Source organism: Lutra lutra, chromosome 14 (genome assembly GCF_902655055.1).
Source record: "Lutra lutra chromosome 14, mLutLut1.2, whole genome shotgun sequence".
Lineage (NCBI taxonomy): Eukaryota > Metazoa > Chordata > Mammalia > Carnivora > Mustelidae > Lutra > Lutra lutra.
The window spans coordinates 38,590,985-38,608,109 of record NC_062291.1 but is presented as its reverse complement, the minus strand read 5'-3'; the positions used below and the strand labels follow the sequence as shown (position 1 = coordinate 38,608,109).

The following is a 17,125-nucleotide window of genomic DNA, read 5'->3' as shown; positions in this document are numbered from 1 at the left end:
CAACATTTAAACCATACGCAGCTCTTGATCGAGGTTCTTTGAAGGTGTCCCAGTCATAGAGTCCTGGTGAAAACACTAACCTTGCCTAAGGTTTTAATATCACCTTTGACCCATGGACTGTGGGAGTCGAAGAATGAGGAGTCCATCAGCTTACCAAATAACTTGTGTCTTCTCATTGGAAAGTCATTAGTTTAACCAGGAACAATTTAGGGAAAGTCCATTTACTACTACAAGGATCAGAACCAGTATCCCTATTTCAGTTTTTAAAACTCCACTTTTTTTTTTTTTTTTTCTATTGGCAACATATATCCACACACAGCCTATTCTGACGTGGGCATGCCTCGTAGCAATGGCGATCCAAATTTAAGTGTGTACTTTGGAGTCACCATTTTTTGTGTTAAAAAAAAAGGGGGGGGGATTTCTTTTCTATCTCTTGAAACTTCTGTGTATCCAGACAAGGAACTCTAGTGTACACAAGAAGGAAGAGGAGTTTGTATTTCATTTTCTATCCTACAATGAGCATTAATCATTAAGATAATAACCTCTTTGGGAGGAAAATAAATTCTGGCTGATATGGCCAGCCCTTTTATTGTTGAATTATATATTTTCTTTTTATAAGATCGGTGAACTTCTCTGTGGGTTGTTTCCATTCAGGGAATGCAATGATGGGGCTTTAGAATCTCTGCTCTGTGGTCTCTGATTGTGTGAGTTTGTGAACTGCAGGCCCTCAGAGGCTTTATCTCAGAGGGGGTCCTGATAAACAGTTCTACTACCACTTGAGAAAACTAGGCAGGACATTTCTCCTTGGACTCTCATGGCAAGCGGGAAAGAGCTAAAAGGGATAGAAAACAGATCTCCCCCATCACTCGGGTCCTACCTGGGTCGCAGAGGCTGGGCTTTTATCCCGAGCTGCTCGTACCAGCAGCTTTCATTTTTCAGCCCAAAGTCTAGGACTCAAGGAATACTATGAAACAGTGATTAAATCAGTTCAAAGTTTTTGAAAAAAGTACTAAGGAAAAGGTGTGATATGTTTGCAGCACTGTTTTCTGTAAATCAGGGGTGCTGTTGTGGTATATTTTTTTCAACACAGTGTCCTTTAGCAGAAAGCCCTCTCTTGCTGCCTTTGAGTATGGGCAGTATAAGAAGGAACAGTGGAAATGACAGGGAAGAAAAGGATCAATGGAAAGAATTTGCCACAGCCTGATTCCTTATGCTCTTTTGTACATATGCTTCTGTTTATGCTGAACCAAAATATCCTCAATGGCATTCAGCTAACATCTTTTCCCCCACTATCCCATTCCCCTCCATAGCCTAGCAGATGTTTTACCTTTAAGATGCAATTTAAGTTTGCTACCAAATTAACCACAAAGGCCATGGAATTCTTGGAAGCTAGGAAATTCACAGGACCCCCAAATATATCACCAATAACTATTGTGTGGGCAATAGTAAGGCTATTGTTTGACCTTGGTGAAGTGAAAGTGGGTTTTCCAAAAATAGACTTGGGAATCAAGACTTTCTCTCTGTCCCTTTGACTATGACTGTCCATCTTGAATATGAATTTGAATGCACATCGAAGTCACTGCTGGTACAAGTAAAAACACAAGTGCAGCATTTACCAACAGAGCTTCCCGTCCTCACTCTCTAGATCACTCTCTTACACACACACACACACACACACACACATACACACACCATCCATTCTTCAGTAACCCATCATACCAGCGGCTTATGTAGCACAGAGATACATTGTCTCTTCATCCCTTGGAATCTGTAGTGGATTTCTGGTCAACCTAGTTCATGTACTTCTTGTCATTTTGACTATAGTAGCTAAGAATTCTGACACCTGTGGACCTTGTGGGTCTTGTTTTTGACATGAAACAAAACACTATCCTGGCTTGGGGATTGCAGAAGTGTCTCTTACTAACTCTAGGTCTGGATTTTCCTTTTTTCCTTTAAAGCAATACCCAAGTAGGGGAAGAGGCAAAGAGCAGTGGTTTAGCTTTTGGGCTCCTGACTTCTTCTAGCATAGGATGAAGCAAATTCCATGCTGTCTTCCCTCCCACTTCCCCACCTTAGTGAAAACCTAGGAGCTGTCATTTCCTTTATAAAATAAATGTTTTTCAGCATTTGCTTTTTCTTCAGTCTGCTTAGTTGGTAAATGCAAATGTAGATGCCCCCCACCCCATGCTTGTCTGGGGGTTTTCCCACCTATTTGTGATGTAGGAGATGACAAAGGGCATGTTTGACTTGTTCTAGAGATGAAGAATGGATAAATCCAGTGCATGTAATATGATTGGAGAGCCCCATAGACCGACCCACCACATCTCTATGTGGGCCCTGCATTCCCATAATGCACAGATTCCTGCCTGTTGAACAACCAAGCATTGTCCTCGCAGAAGTACAACTATACTAACTGGTATTGTGTATAGCGATTTCCAAAGTGGTGGTACTCGGAAATCCTCCATCCTGCACTTCTCAGGCTAGTGCCCTCCTGGCCCAAAGGTCCTCGTTGTTTTCCTTCCAGGGAAAGTATTTTGCTTCTCCCCGTACTCCCTCCCCTTTCTCTCACCTCACCTTCTTTATGTTTCTGGCCCGGAGTGGTACCATTTGCTTACTGATAACAGTCTACTATGAATTTTCATCCACAGCTTTGATGCTTATGAGGTGCTTATGAGGCTTTCCTGCTTCCCACCCAACCCCAAACTTGGGACTTTTCACACACTGATCCTCTGATCAGTTTGACGCAGGAAAGCACATGGAAGCCATGTACCAGTTTGTATAGTAGTACCTTTTTGAACTGTCTACTCTTGAACAAAGCAGGGTGTGCTGGGGGTTCGCATTGGCTGCTTGACACACACAAAGCCAATTAACTTGCATGCCAAAAAAAAAAAAAAATTAACCCTTAGAGTACTGCTTCAACATTTTGGTTTCATGGTCTTGAACTTAGCAGTTGGGCAATGCTTCTTTCTCCAGATCAGAGCGCTATACATCAAGTCCATACTTAGTTTAGCCAGAACGTCAACCAGGATCCTCTCCTCCACAGCTTTCCTGAGATGCTCCTGGGTCCTTTATTATTCATCAGCCGATGGCTTTCAAGAGGTCTCAAACACAGCCGCTGTGTTTAACTGAAAATGGGTTCTACTTCCAATGTGCTAGAGGGTGTGAGGGACTGTTTGGAGATTTGGTATGTGTCCTCTGAAAGAAAGAAGTCAGTTCTTTAAGGGTTAATGTGAAATTAAGGAATTTGATGGTCTCTCCTGCTTGTCCTTCCTCCAAGGTGTCTGCATGATCCTTTTAAGATTTTTAGCTCAACTGTTGAATGAAAATAAACATAATTTACATATCTATAAATATATAATTACAAAAACAAATAAAAGAACAAAAGACTGAATGGTTGAATGGAAAGACCCCTTGGCCATGCTTGCTTGATTATCACAGAGGGTAGAAAGACCAAATGTTTTAGTCGATGAAGATTCATTTTGTCCTCTACCCCGAGCTCCAGTACTACGCAGTATGTGTAAGACGTGACGATATTTTTCATTTACCTCTTGCTTTTTTCTTCTTCCTGTCTAATAGCCCAATAGAATCCTGCCAGAATTTCTACAAAGATTTCACATTACAGATCGACATGGCTTTCAACGTGTTCTTCCTTCTCTACTTTGGCCTGCGGGTAAGTCTGATCCCCACAACTCTGTCACCATGGGGTGGCTTGTACTCAGGGGCCGTGCCCCGCCGGCCTCCGCTCTTGCAGAGATGAAGCCCGATGTTTCCAGAGGGGACAACAGAACCCATGTTCTGATTTTCAGTGTCTGAGAGAGCTTTTTCCTTAACTTCACGTTTTCAGAAGTACACGTTAAAATCTTATTCCAAGGAGGAGAAACAGGGATTGACGTAGCTAATATGTCTCTCCTGGCTGAATGTGTCTCATCTCTCTAAATACAAACGTATTGTTGTCTTAAATGGAAGAAAAAAGAAACTTCTCTTAAAATTATGTTTATCGGGGCTCACTTAGCTGAATCCTGAGGGAACAGCTGTGAGGCTTGAATTGAGGCAGGAGATCGGTAGCGTTCAGGGGCTTGGAGGATTTGTAGTAGAGCCTGTCTATGAGGGGAGCTGTACAGAATGTGTATTAGGGAGATTTTGTGTACACGTGTGTGCACATGTGTGTGCATGGATGAGTACATACATGCTTTACTTAGAGTTCTGTTTCCATTAGAGTCTAGTGAAGGTGAGACCATTCAGACTTAACTATAATGCTGTTGAAAACCACAGGAAAACTGATTGCCTAATATTTCTCCAAGGTTAATAGAATCTACATTCACTCTCTAGAAAACACCGTATAACCGAATTCTCAGACAGAAATAGCCTGTGATTGGTATAGCTATGAGAAGGACGGAACATCTCCCTCCAGGCCCCAGTGAAAACCCAAAACATAGCCTTTGGCAAAAGCATATACTTAGAATGCCAGCGTCGTGCCTCTCATATTTTTCTCCATTTCTCTCCCCAGTTTATTGCAGCCAACGATAAGCTGTGGTTCTGGCTGGAAGTGAACTCTGTGGTAGATTTCTTCACGGTCCCCCCAGTGTTTGTGTCTGTGTACTTAAACAGAAGTTGGCTTGGTAAGTCGACCTCTCTTCCCTTCTTCCCTCTGGTTTCCGAGCTGTGGTGGATCAGAGGTTGGGGCCGTCCCCACAGAAGGAAAGTTTTGTATATTCATGTGCACGACTCTTGAAGTTATGGGAGTTGGTGGTGACATTTCTCTTTGGAACACTCACCCCGGAAGATGGGCCCAGTTAGGGCTTCAGGAAAGGCAATTTTATCATAGTGGAAACCTCGTGGTCACACTGTCCCAGTCAGGACCTCTGCCTCTGTGGGTCAGTCATTTTCATTCATCGTGTAGTTAGGACTGAACACAGAAGCCCATGGAGACGAGGCCACCTTTCCAGAAGCTGCTTCAGATGCCTAGAAGGCCTGCCTGCCAAACTTAGCTTCTCTTTGCTTCTTAGTTTTATGTAGAGTGGGTCCTGCCTGGTTTATTTATGGCTGTGAGTTCCTCTGTGGGGCAGGGTAGCGTCAAGCATCCTGAGCCAACCCTCTCCTTGAAGGAGATGGAGCCCCTTTCCTGTGGTAAAAGATGAGTTTTGCTGGTGCTCTGTTCACATCTCATTTGCTGTATCTGCTGGGCAGGTTACTTCCTGTTGGTTCCTGGCAGGTCACTTCCTGCCTCAGGATCAGGATGCTTGGATGGGAGAAGGAACTAGCTCAAACGATGGTCATGGCAGCTGGAGGCAGTGTTCAGCTTCGAGCTTCTCTTGGTTGCCCTGAATAATTCTCTCGTAGTGTTCCTGCTACTGCGGGTCTATAGGGGGAAAAGGGAGGCTGAAATGAGATCCAGCAGACTGTTTCTGGGTTCCTTCCATCTTTGTCTTTAGAAATTTTTTGTCTGAATTTTTTTTCAAAGTGTTATATATATATATATTATTGTAGTCAGCATAAACATTTAAAGATGTATGAAGAAAGTAGCAATCATATCTTCCCCCTACACCCATCCCTACCTTCTCCCTGGGATGCTCAGTGTTAACAGACTTCCATCTTTCCTTCCTGTCCCTTTGTCCCAGACACGGATGCACATAGACGTGTTGGAGAGAGGTGGTGGTCTTCGTCCAAATAAGCATGTCCATCCCGTTACCCTGCAGTTTGGTTTTCTCACAAACTAATAAATGATGGGTGTCCCTTCAGCTCTCTAATAATTCATTTTATTAGAGTCACACAAAATTCTACAAATTGGTGTATCACGGTTCATGACGCCATAACCCTAAGGATGGACCACCTGATTTTTTTTTCCTTTTTGTGCTATAAACAGTAGTTTCATAAACATCCTCATGCACATATCTGTGATAGTTCTTTTTCTCTAGATGGTTCCCGGTTCCTGGAAGAGGAATTACTGGATCAAAGAATGCATACATTTTAGTTTGTACAGATATTGATGGCTCATTTTTCAAAAATGTTGTGCCAAGATCTGCTTCCACTAGCAATATGTTTTTGATGTCCTTGCTAGTTCTGTGAATTTATTACATGCCTAGTGTCAAGTATTTAAAAAAAGAAGCACCCTTTCTGTATGATGTATGCAGTAATCATGTATGCACATATCGGTGTGTATCTGTGTGGGTATCCCATAAGGATTCTATTTTCTACTAGTTTTCTCATTAGAATTCTATTCACTTGCTCAGTGGAAAAGTTTGCCTCCTTGATTTGAGGCGTGCTTGCTTAGGCTGGGTTTTCCAGCCGTCATGATGGGACCGTCAGAGCCACTCACAAATCAGAGAAGCGTCCTGACAGTGAGCTGAATATGTCCTGGTGCTGAGGGTCCCAGCTACCGCAGCTTGGCTCTTAACTGGCTTTGTGACCTGGGGAGCTCACTTTCCTTCGTTCAGCCTGTTGTTTTTGGTTGTAAAATAGCGGGTTTAGACGATTTGATTTCTCAGGTACTTTCAGCTCAGAATGCCTCTAAGACTCTTGCATTGTTCATGGGAAGTTTGGGATCTAGGTTGTGGGGAAGGACTGGGAAGTGAGTGAAATCAAATCATCCACATTTCTGAGTCAAAAGTATGTATGGGCTGCTAAACAGGGCTCGTCCTAGACCCTGCTGTTGCAAAGAGTAGACACATAAGCATGTGCACCCACATGCGTGCTCACACCCTGAAAAAGGACAGACAGACAAGAAAAAGGACAGGGGAAGAGGGAAGAAGAGAGTAAGAGAGAGGGAGGGAGGGAAGAAAGGAAGAAGGAAGGAAGGAAGGGAATCTGCCTTTTCTTCCTGCCTGTGTTCTGAGTACTGGGTGCCTTATAACGACCAGTTTGCTCTTTTGGACCCTCAGTTTTCCCTTCTGAAAAATGGGAAGTTTGGACTTAAAGTACCTTCCAGTCTTCATACTATGTGAATCGGAATTTTACATCAGGCTCCATTCTCTCTTGGTCCCTTGTGGCCCTAAATATTGAAGAGGCCCCTTCAGGTCTGGGTGGAGATACCCCTCTTGCACAGCCAGCAGCTCTCTCCCCGGATAAGGGTATGGAGCTGAGTCTCCTTGGGAGACTAAAAACGTCTTTGTGTGAAGAGAACTTGGATGTTAAAAATTCACGACTTTTTGTGAATATGATTTAATCCTGATTTTTGGAGTTGTATTCTTGTCTAGTGAAAATCCACCAGAGTGAATAGGAAAAGGAGAAGAAAAAGGAAAAGGAGGAAAAATGAGATACACTCTTGTATCCGCCGTGGTTGCTCTTCAAAAAATATGCTCCGAAATGTGCTTCAATTTGTTGATTAATTGAACAGTATTTATTAAGCACTTACTATGCGACAGGCACTTTTCCAGATGATTAAGAAACAACAGTGAATAATGGGGCGCCTGGGTGGTTCAGTCGGTTGAGATCCAACTCTTGATTTTGGTTCAGGTCATGATCTCAGGATCGTAGGATCAAGCCCTGCGTTGGGCTCCACATTGTGGGTAGAGCCTGCTTAAGAGTCTCTCTCCCCCTGGCCCCCACTAAAAAAAAGAAACAGCAGTGAGTACAATAGGCAACATCCTACCCTGTGACATTGCAGTGGGGGAAGAACAGGGAAAAAAATGAACCTAATAAATAAGCAAATTATATAGTACATTAGGAAACATAAATGTGTTGAAACTGACAACAGACCAACAAAGTTCTGGACTATGAAATAACAACAACAACAACAATAGGAAATAACCTTTCTCCTCTTATAGGAGAAAGCACCTTCAGTGCAATACTTGTGATTCTTTAGTAACTGAACCCCTTGGGGGAGATCCACAACTGGGCAGCCTGTCATGAAATAGAATTCAGTATAAAAATCTACCCAGGAGGCTCCCGTGTCTGATTTAATACATGGGTTATTACATCATGAAACAATTATTGTGCTGATGAGCTGCCAGAGATAAAATGAACATTCCCACGAGGCATGGCGTATAAAGCAGAAGGAATAATCCCATTAAGTGGGGGCATTTCAGGAAGTGCTCCCCTCCTTCTGGAAGATGAAAAGGTGCTGCCTTTACTGGCAGAGGTTTGGGGTAAGATGAAGAAGCCGCCGTCTGTTCTCTTCTCCCCACACACCTGCTGAGCCTTGCGTGGCTGGAACCATGTGGGTACAAAACCGGATGAGTGCCATGACCCCCACCCTTATCTTCCCCAGGGCATATCACCCGCCACACTTGATTTCTTATCATCATATAGGGTTGCATATTATATAGCATCGTATTCATGTTCTTTATTGCATGTGTTATCTTAGTGCATCTGGCGGCGTAGTACCAATAACGGCTAATTCCAGTTCTCCTATGTGCTGGGCACTCTGATGAGTCCCTCACACACATGAACTCCCTTAATTCTCAGAGCAAATCTGTGAGCTGGGAATTCTTTCCCCACATTGTGCCAGTAAGGAAACAGGCTCAGAGGCGTCCGTTCCTGTCCTAGGTCGCATAGCCTAGGAGTGGCGGGAGGTGGTGGTTTGCCCGAGATTTGGTCCGACTTTTTGTCCATATTCATGCTGCTCTTCTGCCTCTGTCCTCACCCTTAAAAGACTGGGGGTTTTGAGTAACACCTGGGTTGGGTGACTGAGCAGGTTTTGCTCATTTCTGCTGGCACCTCTCCATCTCTCCTTACTCAGAGAGCTTCACTTCAGGCAGGCAGGGAGGGGAAGAGATCTTAAGAACACACATCCTCATGCCTCCTCCTCTCCTTCCCACTTCTTCTTGCCCACCTCCAGTTTCTTTCTTTCTTTCTTTCTTTTTTTTTTTTTAAGATTTTATTTATTTATTTGACACGGAGAGAGATCACAAGTAGGCAGAGAGGCAGAGAGCGAGGGAGAAGCAAGCTCCCTGCTGAGCAGAGATCCTGATGCGGGGCTTGATCTCAGGATCCTGAGATCATGACCTGAGCCCAAGGCAGAGGCTTAACCCACTGAGCCACCCAGGCACCCCGCCCACCTCCAGTTTCTAGAGTTGCCGCTTGGACCCAGGAAACACAGAGAGCTTGTGTGTGTCTCCTGAGTCCCAGGGTACCTAACCACCTTGGGGATCAGATCTGCTCTGAGAGAGAGGGAGAGACTCGGGGCTTCCACACATGCGGTCAGTAGAGCAGAATGGGTCAAGCCAAGCTTGGGGTTACTGTCTCGATTCACATCTGGGCTTGGCCAGTGGGTCTCTCTGAGCCAGGTTGTTTTGCTGGTCTTAAACTCCATTTTCCACCCGTCCAGTGAAGGGGAGGTAATAAGTGTAATTCTCCGTAGGGCTGCTGAGGGGATGCAGGGAGGCAGAGTCAGTGAAGGAACCCTGCCCGTAGGACGCGCTTCAGGACCATCCCAGGCTTGTCTTTCTAACCTACCTATCATATTTTAAAGTAGCGAGGAAGAAAACAAACCAGAACGGAACCAAAAATAAGGCAGTGGGATGTGAGGACATCCACGTTGGCAGGCGGCAAGTCGGTGCTTATTTTAATTCCTGTTCCCACACGCCAGCTTATTCATTTTTGTTTCTCTCACAGAATCCTTACCCTACCTAACTAAAATAAATGTACCTTGAAATGAGAGATGTATTTTATTCTGAGACTAGAATAACACGCTCTGGGGAGAACTCCTCTGTCTGTCTCCTTCTTTGGGGAACTGTATCCCTGAGGTGGGTCAACGGGCTGTGCCTCCTTTGTGTATTTATTTATGTGGTTTCGCTGAGGGTCATTTTGTGTGGTTAAAAGAAGAGAGTAGAGGAAAAAATAACCACACGCTTACTGGCCACTCCTCACCAGCTTTAATTGAGCACCTACTGTGTGCTCAGCACTGAGATGAAGGGAGCCTGTCTGGCCACCCTCTTTCCTGGTCTTGCTATGATTTCCACCATCATCTCTCTTCTCTGACTCATGAAATCAGGGGATGGTAAGGAGCCACAGACCTTGAACCCAGGGTAGAAAAACTGTAAACTATAAACCTACCTGCTCTTCTAGCCCATGTTAGACGTCAGTGCCTTCGGCAAACGGTACTACAAAGTAGAAAATGCTCCTAAAAAATAGAAAAATGAGTTAGTGCCCAGCCACAGGGCAATTAAAATGACTGAAGATATCTGCTTATAAATATATGTCAGGCACAGTTCCTTTGTGTGTCAAAAGATGATAAAAACAGGTCTGTAAAAAAAAAGAAGAAGAAGGAAAAGTACAGGTCTTTAAAAACAGCAATAACAACAAGAAAGGGACAAACGTAGTTCCTGTTTGGGACTGAGGTTTGAATCTAGATTTGGAACCAAAATAAACACGCATGGAGCAACAGCAGGTAACACTGCCCGCTATATAATTAAGTCCCAAATTGCCAGGTACAGGCTGTCAGGGCCTTGGGAGTTCACAGGACAAAGAGCTTATGTGGGTGGAGGAACGTGAGGAGGCTTCGGTGAGGCTGGCGCAGCCCATGGTGGGCGCAGCGGCTGGAGCCAGGGCGGGAACCGGGGCCATGCACATTCCTCGGGGGAGGGGAGCCCAGCCTACCCTGTGTGAAGGACAGCAGGTGCCCACCAATGATAATGCCATCCTAAATGAGAAAGCGCCCTTCCTTTTTCCAGGCATCAGCCCTACAACCCTACAGGATGGATCTATTCATTTCCTCTCTCTGGGGTGACACGAGTGTCCCCAATTGCAGTGCCTTAACACGACGCAAGTTTATTTCTTACGCTTGTGTAGGTTAGAGATCGGCATAGGTCTCTCTGGGCGCAGGGGTAAGTGTGTTCAGGGCTGTGCTCCTTTCTGGAAGCTCGGAGGAAGGAGGTCCATTTCCTTGCCTTTCTCAGCTTCCAAGGCCACCCACATTCCTCGGTATTGTTTCTCCCTGATCGTGCTGTCTGTCATTACCTTCCTCAGACTCTTCCTCCTGTCTCCCCCTTCTACTTCCAAGGACCTTTGTGATTATGTTGGGGTCCCACCTGGATAATCTAAGACTGTTTCCCCATATGAAGGTCAGCAGAGGAGCAACCTTAATTTGGGCTTGTGTTGCCTTTTGCCATGTAAATTACCATATTCCCAGGTTCTGAGGATTATCATGAATTTTGGGGGGGGGGTAATTATTATTAATATTCCCATTTCACCAACGTGGAAACTGAGGCCCAAAGGAATTAAGTAACTTGCCCCAAATCATAGAGCCCGTGGTTCTTCTCAGTCTTCTGGAGTCCAAACCCTCTGGCAGGCCTTCTGAGCCCTCCGCACCCTTGCCTCGTACTTTTCGGCGTGTTATGAAAGGAGACCCTTGGGGAAGTCTCGCTAGAGCCTGGGACCTTCCCTACTCCTCACTTCCATGTAATGGTTTTGTTTTTCTTCTTTTCCTGGGACCGGGAGAATTACTAGACAGACATGCCTGCTCTCCAGCCTTCACCCATTTGTTCTGGGCACCACTTCTTTTCCTTAGAATTATGCTTTCTTGCTTTTTTTTACTTTAAAGAGTGGAGAGAAACCAGATTTTCAGAATGCCCACAGGTGACGAGTTGTGACGTGTGTCACCGTTTTCCTAGGGAAGGCAGCGTGTGGAGCCACAACAAGGCTTTCCTTTGCAAGTACTTGGTCGTTGTCTCAGGGCTCAGCTGGGATCTCAGGAGGCCTTCTGTTGCCCTCTACCTGCAGGGTGGCTGGCCCCAGGGCCACTCCCTTGCTTGAAGAATCCCACAGCAGCTGAGTGAGGTGAATAGCCGGCCTTCTGTGGACTAACCTCTGCATTTGATAAGAATACTCAATGGTGAAAGCCTTCACCTGGTTTCTGTTTCCTGACATGAGGAATTTTCGGTGTATTGAAATTGAAAAAACAAAACAAAGCCAAAAACATAAAAGCAGGATGTGATGTGGCCAGAGAGGGTAGGCAGCACCTGGTGGGCAACTCCAGGCACACAGCCTCCACTCCCAGCCTCCTCTTCCACTTTTTAAAATATCCCCCCCCCCCCCCACCAGGCTGCTAGTTGCATCCTTGCATCCCCCCTGCTGAGTGTTCCCTCCTGCTCTGTCAGGAGTGAGTGTCTGCCCCATCTCCCTCCTTGGCAACCCTCTCTCCATTCAGGCACAGCCCTAACTCCACCTCCCTTGTGAAGTTTTCACATTCTTCCAGTTGGAATGAATTCCCCGACCTTCGTTTCTTTTACTCTTATGATTAGTGCTGTAAGAGCAAAATGATCATCTGTGTCATATTATCAATTAGAATGCAAGGTCCGCGACAGCCTTGTGCAAGGACATTGACCATCTTGGTTTTTTTTTTTGCTGTGCCTTGGTGCCTAGAACCGTGCCTGGAATGTAATTAATCCTTGTTGAATGAATGAGTGAGTATGTCTTCTCACCATAATGATAATAATGAACAATACCGACTGCTTGTGAAAAGCAGACACAGGGCTCAGCATCTCAGAGGCATTATCTGAGTTAACACTCACTGTAGTAAATACGGTTGGTCTGATTTCACAATTTAGGGAGCTGAGGATTGGGAGTTAGGTAACTTTCCCAGGTAGTAAATGTGGATCCAGGACTCAGCCCAGTTCAATCTGATTGTGGAGCCCATGCTTTTGAAACTACGAGTCCAGGGACGCCTGGGTTGCTCAGTGGGTTAAGCCTCTACCTTCGGCTCAGGTCATGATCTCAGGGTCCTGGGATGGAGCCCCGCATCTGGCTCTCTGCTTGGCAGGGAACCTGCTTCCCCCTCCCTCTCTGCCTACTTGTGATCTCTCTCTCTCTCAAAGAAATAAGTAAAATCTTTAAAAAAACAAAACAAAGCAAAACAAAACTATGAGGTCAGTGGTTCTCAAGGTATAGTTCCCAGTCTAGCAGAAGGAGCATCACCTGAAAATTTGTTAGAAGTGCAGATTCTTAGAACCCAACATAGTCCCCGTGAATCAGAAACTCCCAGAGTTTGATCTGACAATCTGTGTTTTCCACGCCTTCCTGGTGATCCTCCTTGTGTTCACCCAATTTGGAGAACCACTGTTCTAGGCTATTCTGGGATGGTTATAAATTTGGCAGTCCACAAGAATCCCCCAGAGAGGTTTTAAAACTCATGATGTTCAGGCCAAAACTCTAACCAATTAAATTGGAGTCTCGGGGTTGGGGGGGATGCCCTGGGCTCAGCACTTTTTATTTTTTAACGCTTTCCAGTGGCATCAAAAATGCCATAAGGTTGAGAACCAAGTGTATGCATCTTCTGACTATGAATGTGGAGTTCATTTCTCCCTAGAAGAGTGCTTCCTAATCTTTGTGTGCAGGGAGGCACCAGGAGATCTTGGTAGAATATGCCAGTTCTGATTCAGGAGGTGCAGGCAGGACCCAAGATTCGGCATTTCTACACGTTTCCAGGGGATGCTGATGCCTGCGGTCTGGAGACTGTATTTGAAGTAGCAAGGCTTTCCAGACTGGACTGTGCTGTCCAATAGGGTAGCCACTAGCAACACTGGGCTATTTACATGTCAATTAATCAGAATTAAATGAAATAAAAGCTCAGTTTCTCCATCATACTAGCCACTTTTCAAGTATTCATTAGCACTGTGTGGTTAGTGGCTATGGGGTTGGATCGCGCAAATACAGAACATTTCCATCATCACACAAGTTTACTGGACCACACTGCTCTAGAATGTGTCTTGTGATAGACCTTACCCTGAATTTTTACTTTTTGTACATCTGGGATGCTCCTGTAAACAGCGGAAGCTTAACAAATGTTTACTGAAGTGATTTTTAGTGAAAGGACCAATAGACGGATGGAGAGACATCATTAGTAGGGGAAACTCCCCACCACCCTATCCAGATGAAATTATTGAAAGCCTCTGTAGAGGGGAAAGAAAAGGTACTCAAGAGGCCCGGGGACTGGCTCCAGACCTAGCTTCTCCCTAGGACTCTGTTGCATTTTGAAATGGTCTTTTAGGCTCTGAAAAGAAAGGTCTCTGGTTCCCCCTACAGGGCTTTCTAGGATATTGCTGGATCCATGTGGGATTAAGTAGGCTGGAGGAGGGAAGGGAGACAATTTGGCTCAAACTCAATGGGTAGTTGGTGGTTGGTAGAGGTAAGGATAGGCTCACTTTGCATGCCCATAAAGTATCTGGCATCTGATAACTTGATGTGAGTCAACCGCCGTGACCATGAACTCCCCATTCTTCACACACCCTCCTCCCCATCACCCCAAGAGGGTTCCTGGTTCCATTGCCCGGGACCTGGAAGGAAGGGCCTTTGAGAGCCACCAGAGGTGACCCAAGGCAGCCAGACACAGAAGCACTAAAGCCCCAAACCTTTTAAGCAGACCCCTCCCTGTAGTCAGTGGTTTAATTTAAAATGATAACAATAAGGGGCGCCTGGGTGGCTCAGCGGGTTGAGCCGCTGCCTTCGGCTCAGGTCATGATCTCAAGGGTCCTGGGATCGAGCCCCGCATCGGGCTCTCTGCTCAGCGGAGAACCTGCTTCCTCCTCTCTCTCTGTCTGCCTCTCTGCCTGCTTGTGATCCCTCTCTCTGTCAAATAAATAAATAAAAAATCTTTAAAAAAAAATAAAATGATAATAAGAGAAAAAGTCTGGCTTCCCTTTCAGGAGCCAAATGTCTTTGGAGGTAGGAAAGGGAGAGAGGAAGTGTGGGCTCTAAAGAGAAAGGCTTCCATAACCAGGGTAGTGTTGGATGGGCTGACATTTACATGTTTGTGTGCGTGTGCAGATACAATTTGTGATTATCCTAGGGAACCTTTCATGTGATACTATGAAACAGGGATCATTTTATAGCCCCATTTTCCAGGTGGGGAAACCGAGGCCTAGAGAGATCCTGTAACTTACCAAGAGTCACATAATGAGCCAAGTTTTGGACTCAGGCAATCTACCTCCAAGGTTTATGTTCCCCAGTGTTCTGTTGTGCTGGCTCTCAAGCTATAAAATTAACTAGCGTAGTGCCTGGGTGGCTCAGTGGGTTGGAGCCTCTGTCTTCAGCTCAGGTCATGATCCAGGGTCCTGGGATCAAGCCCCGCATCAGGCTCTCTGCTCAGCAGGGAGACTGCTTCCTCCTCTCTCTCTGCCTGCCTCTCTGACTACTTGTGATCCCTGTTTGTCAAATAAATAAATAAAATCTTAAAAAAAATAAAATTAACTAGCTGTTACAGTTATCCTTACAAAAAATTAGTCTAACAGTCCCGTCTAATCAGAGCAAATACTGAATGCTGCTTCCTCCTTGTCCCAGTTCCCTGACAAAAGGTGAGGGATCCCCTAAACAGAATTTCTTTGTTACTCCCAGGTAAGAAAGGAAATTAAGAAGAAAAACATCTCAATTTGTTTTTTTTTGAAAAATTGAGTTAATATAATTTCTGTAACTTGTGAGCTTTCTACTTTTTGTAACCTTAAAACATTTTTTCCCCTTTTCCCCAGTTCCCTTTTTCTGAGCCTCTTGGTTTATTCTCTGCAAGTACCAAATAAATAAAAAATAATCTGTTACCACCCTGAATCCCTCTTGAAATAGTGTCATGATAGAGATGATGGGCTCTGCTTTTTGTCTGAGCTAACTTGGGGGGCAGGTGTGTGGAGGGCGAGGGGGTGGTCCTCAGTGATACCATGCACCTTGGGAACGGCACTGGGACTGGATGGCTGTATTCTGGCAAGAGAAATGAATGCACTGAATTCTATCCCTTTGATTGGACTCTGAAGGAAGGTAGCTCCAACAAAATGGCATGCTGAAAGTTTAGCTGGTTTTCGGGGAGGTGATTGCTGCCTTGGTAGCCGCTGCTGTGGCTGAAACTGCTTCTAGAGAAATTATTCCTCCCTAAGAGATTTCCGATTGTATTTCCTTGATATTGTTTTGTCAGGACACGCTTTAAATAAGATGCTCTCTGCAGGTAGCTGGGATTCTAAATCCTCATTGACGTGTACAGCTCTGTTATATGCCAAATTGGAAATAACATCTCAAAATGAATGTCTTCAAGGAACAAATTCAGCAGTAGGTTTTCATAGATGCCAAAACCTCTCCAGATGGCTGTACTTCATCTGGGGTATTATTGGAACAGCCGGCTCAAGCAACCTAAATCTCGAGGACTGGAAGTGTATTTACCTTTGCATCATCTTCAGAAAATAGATGCCTTGATTCTTCTCCATGAGATAGGGCCGTGGCGGATTGACTTGGCCAGCAAACCGGGTAGGGAGAAAATGAACATGGGGGAGCAGCTCTGAGATCCTAGTACTGCACTTACCGACTGAACACCTACTGTGTGCAAGCCACCGATTCCTAAGAGTGGCTCACTAAGGAGGAAAACCCAGATCGTGCCCTTAAGATGTTGATCATTAAATTGGGTGAGTACTTTATAAGGAAAAATAATCAATGGATAGGAATTCAGAGGGGGAACAGAAAGAGGAACATCGGTCAGCCCACCCCAGGGCAGATGTCAGCTAGCTAAAAACTTAGCATGTTCTTCCTGGGGTCAACGCTACTATGGTGTGGTCTGCGGGCCAGCACATTCGGGAGCTTATTAGAAATAAAACTTCTCAGGCCCTGCCCCAAACCTGTAGACTCCGTAGGGGGTAGGACTAAGGAATTTGACTTAATAAATTATTCAGGTGATTCTTACACATGCTGAGGTGTGTATTAGCGACAATAACACATGAATGTAGATTCCCACACCCTTGGTAGTACGTTAGACTCACCTGGGGAGCTTTGAAACGTCCCCTTGGCCAGATTGTACTTCAGACCAAGTACATCAGGATCACTGGGGTGGAACTCAGCCATCAGAATGTTTTAAAGTTCCTGGGGCAATTCCAACATGCAGCCAGGATTGGGAAACCCTGTAGTGCTGGCTCTTTGCTCAGGAACACAGCTGAATACCTGAGAAAACTTAAAAAATGGAAATAAAACACTGAAGCAGCTTCCCAGATCTGTGGAGTCAGACGCCCCGGTCATGATCAAGGATGGTGGCTTTAGGACGTGTGAACGTACCTATTCTGAAAAGACCAGCCCGTTCTCTAACTTAAGCTGTATCAGATCACTTGGGCGGGCCGGGGAAAACCCAGACAGCTGTGTTTCTGATTCAGTATACCCGGGGTGGGGGGGAGCCTGAGGATTTGCATGGCTACCGAGTTCCCACGCAATGGCGGATGCTGCCGCCCTG

General features: G+C 45.3%; 1 protein-coding gene across 29 annotated transcripts in view; it reads left to right on the top strand.

The window, feature by feature from the left end:
- The window catches only part of KCNMA1 (potassium calcium-activated channel subfamily M alpha 1), a 729,891-nt gene that overhangs the window by 424,675 nt on the left and 288,091 nt on the right, over positions 1-17,125 (top strand). For all 29 annotated transcript variants that reach the window (XM_047701854.1, XM_047701853.1, XM_047701852.1 and 26 more), the window contains exons 4-5: positions 3,577-3,670; positions 4,508-4,619. In XM_047701854.1, the coding sequence (XP_047557810.1) occupies positions 3,577-3,670; positions 4,508-4,619 (206 nt within the window). The remainder of the gene's footprint in view (positions 1-3,576; positions 3,671-4,507; positions 4,620-17,125) is intronic.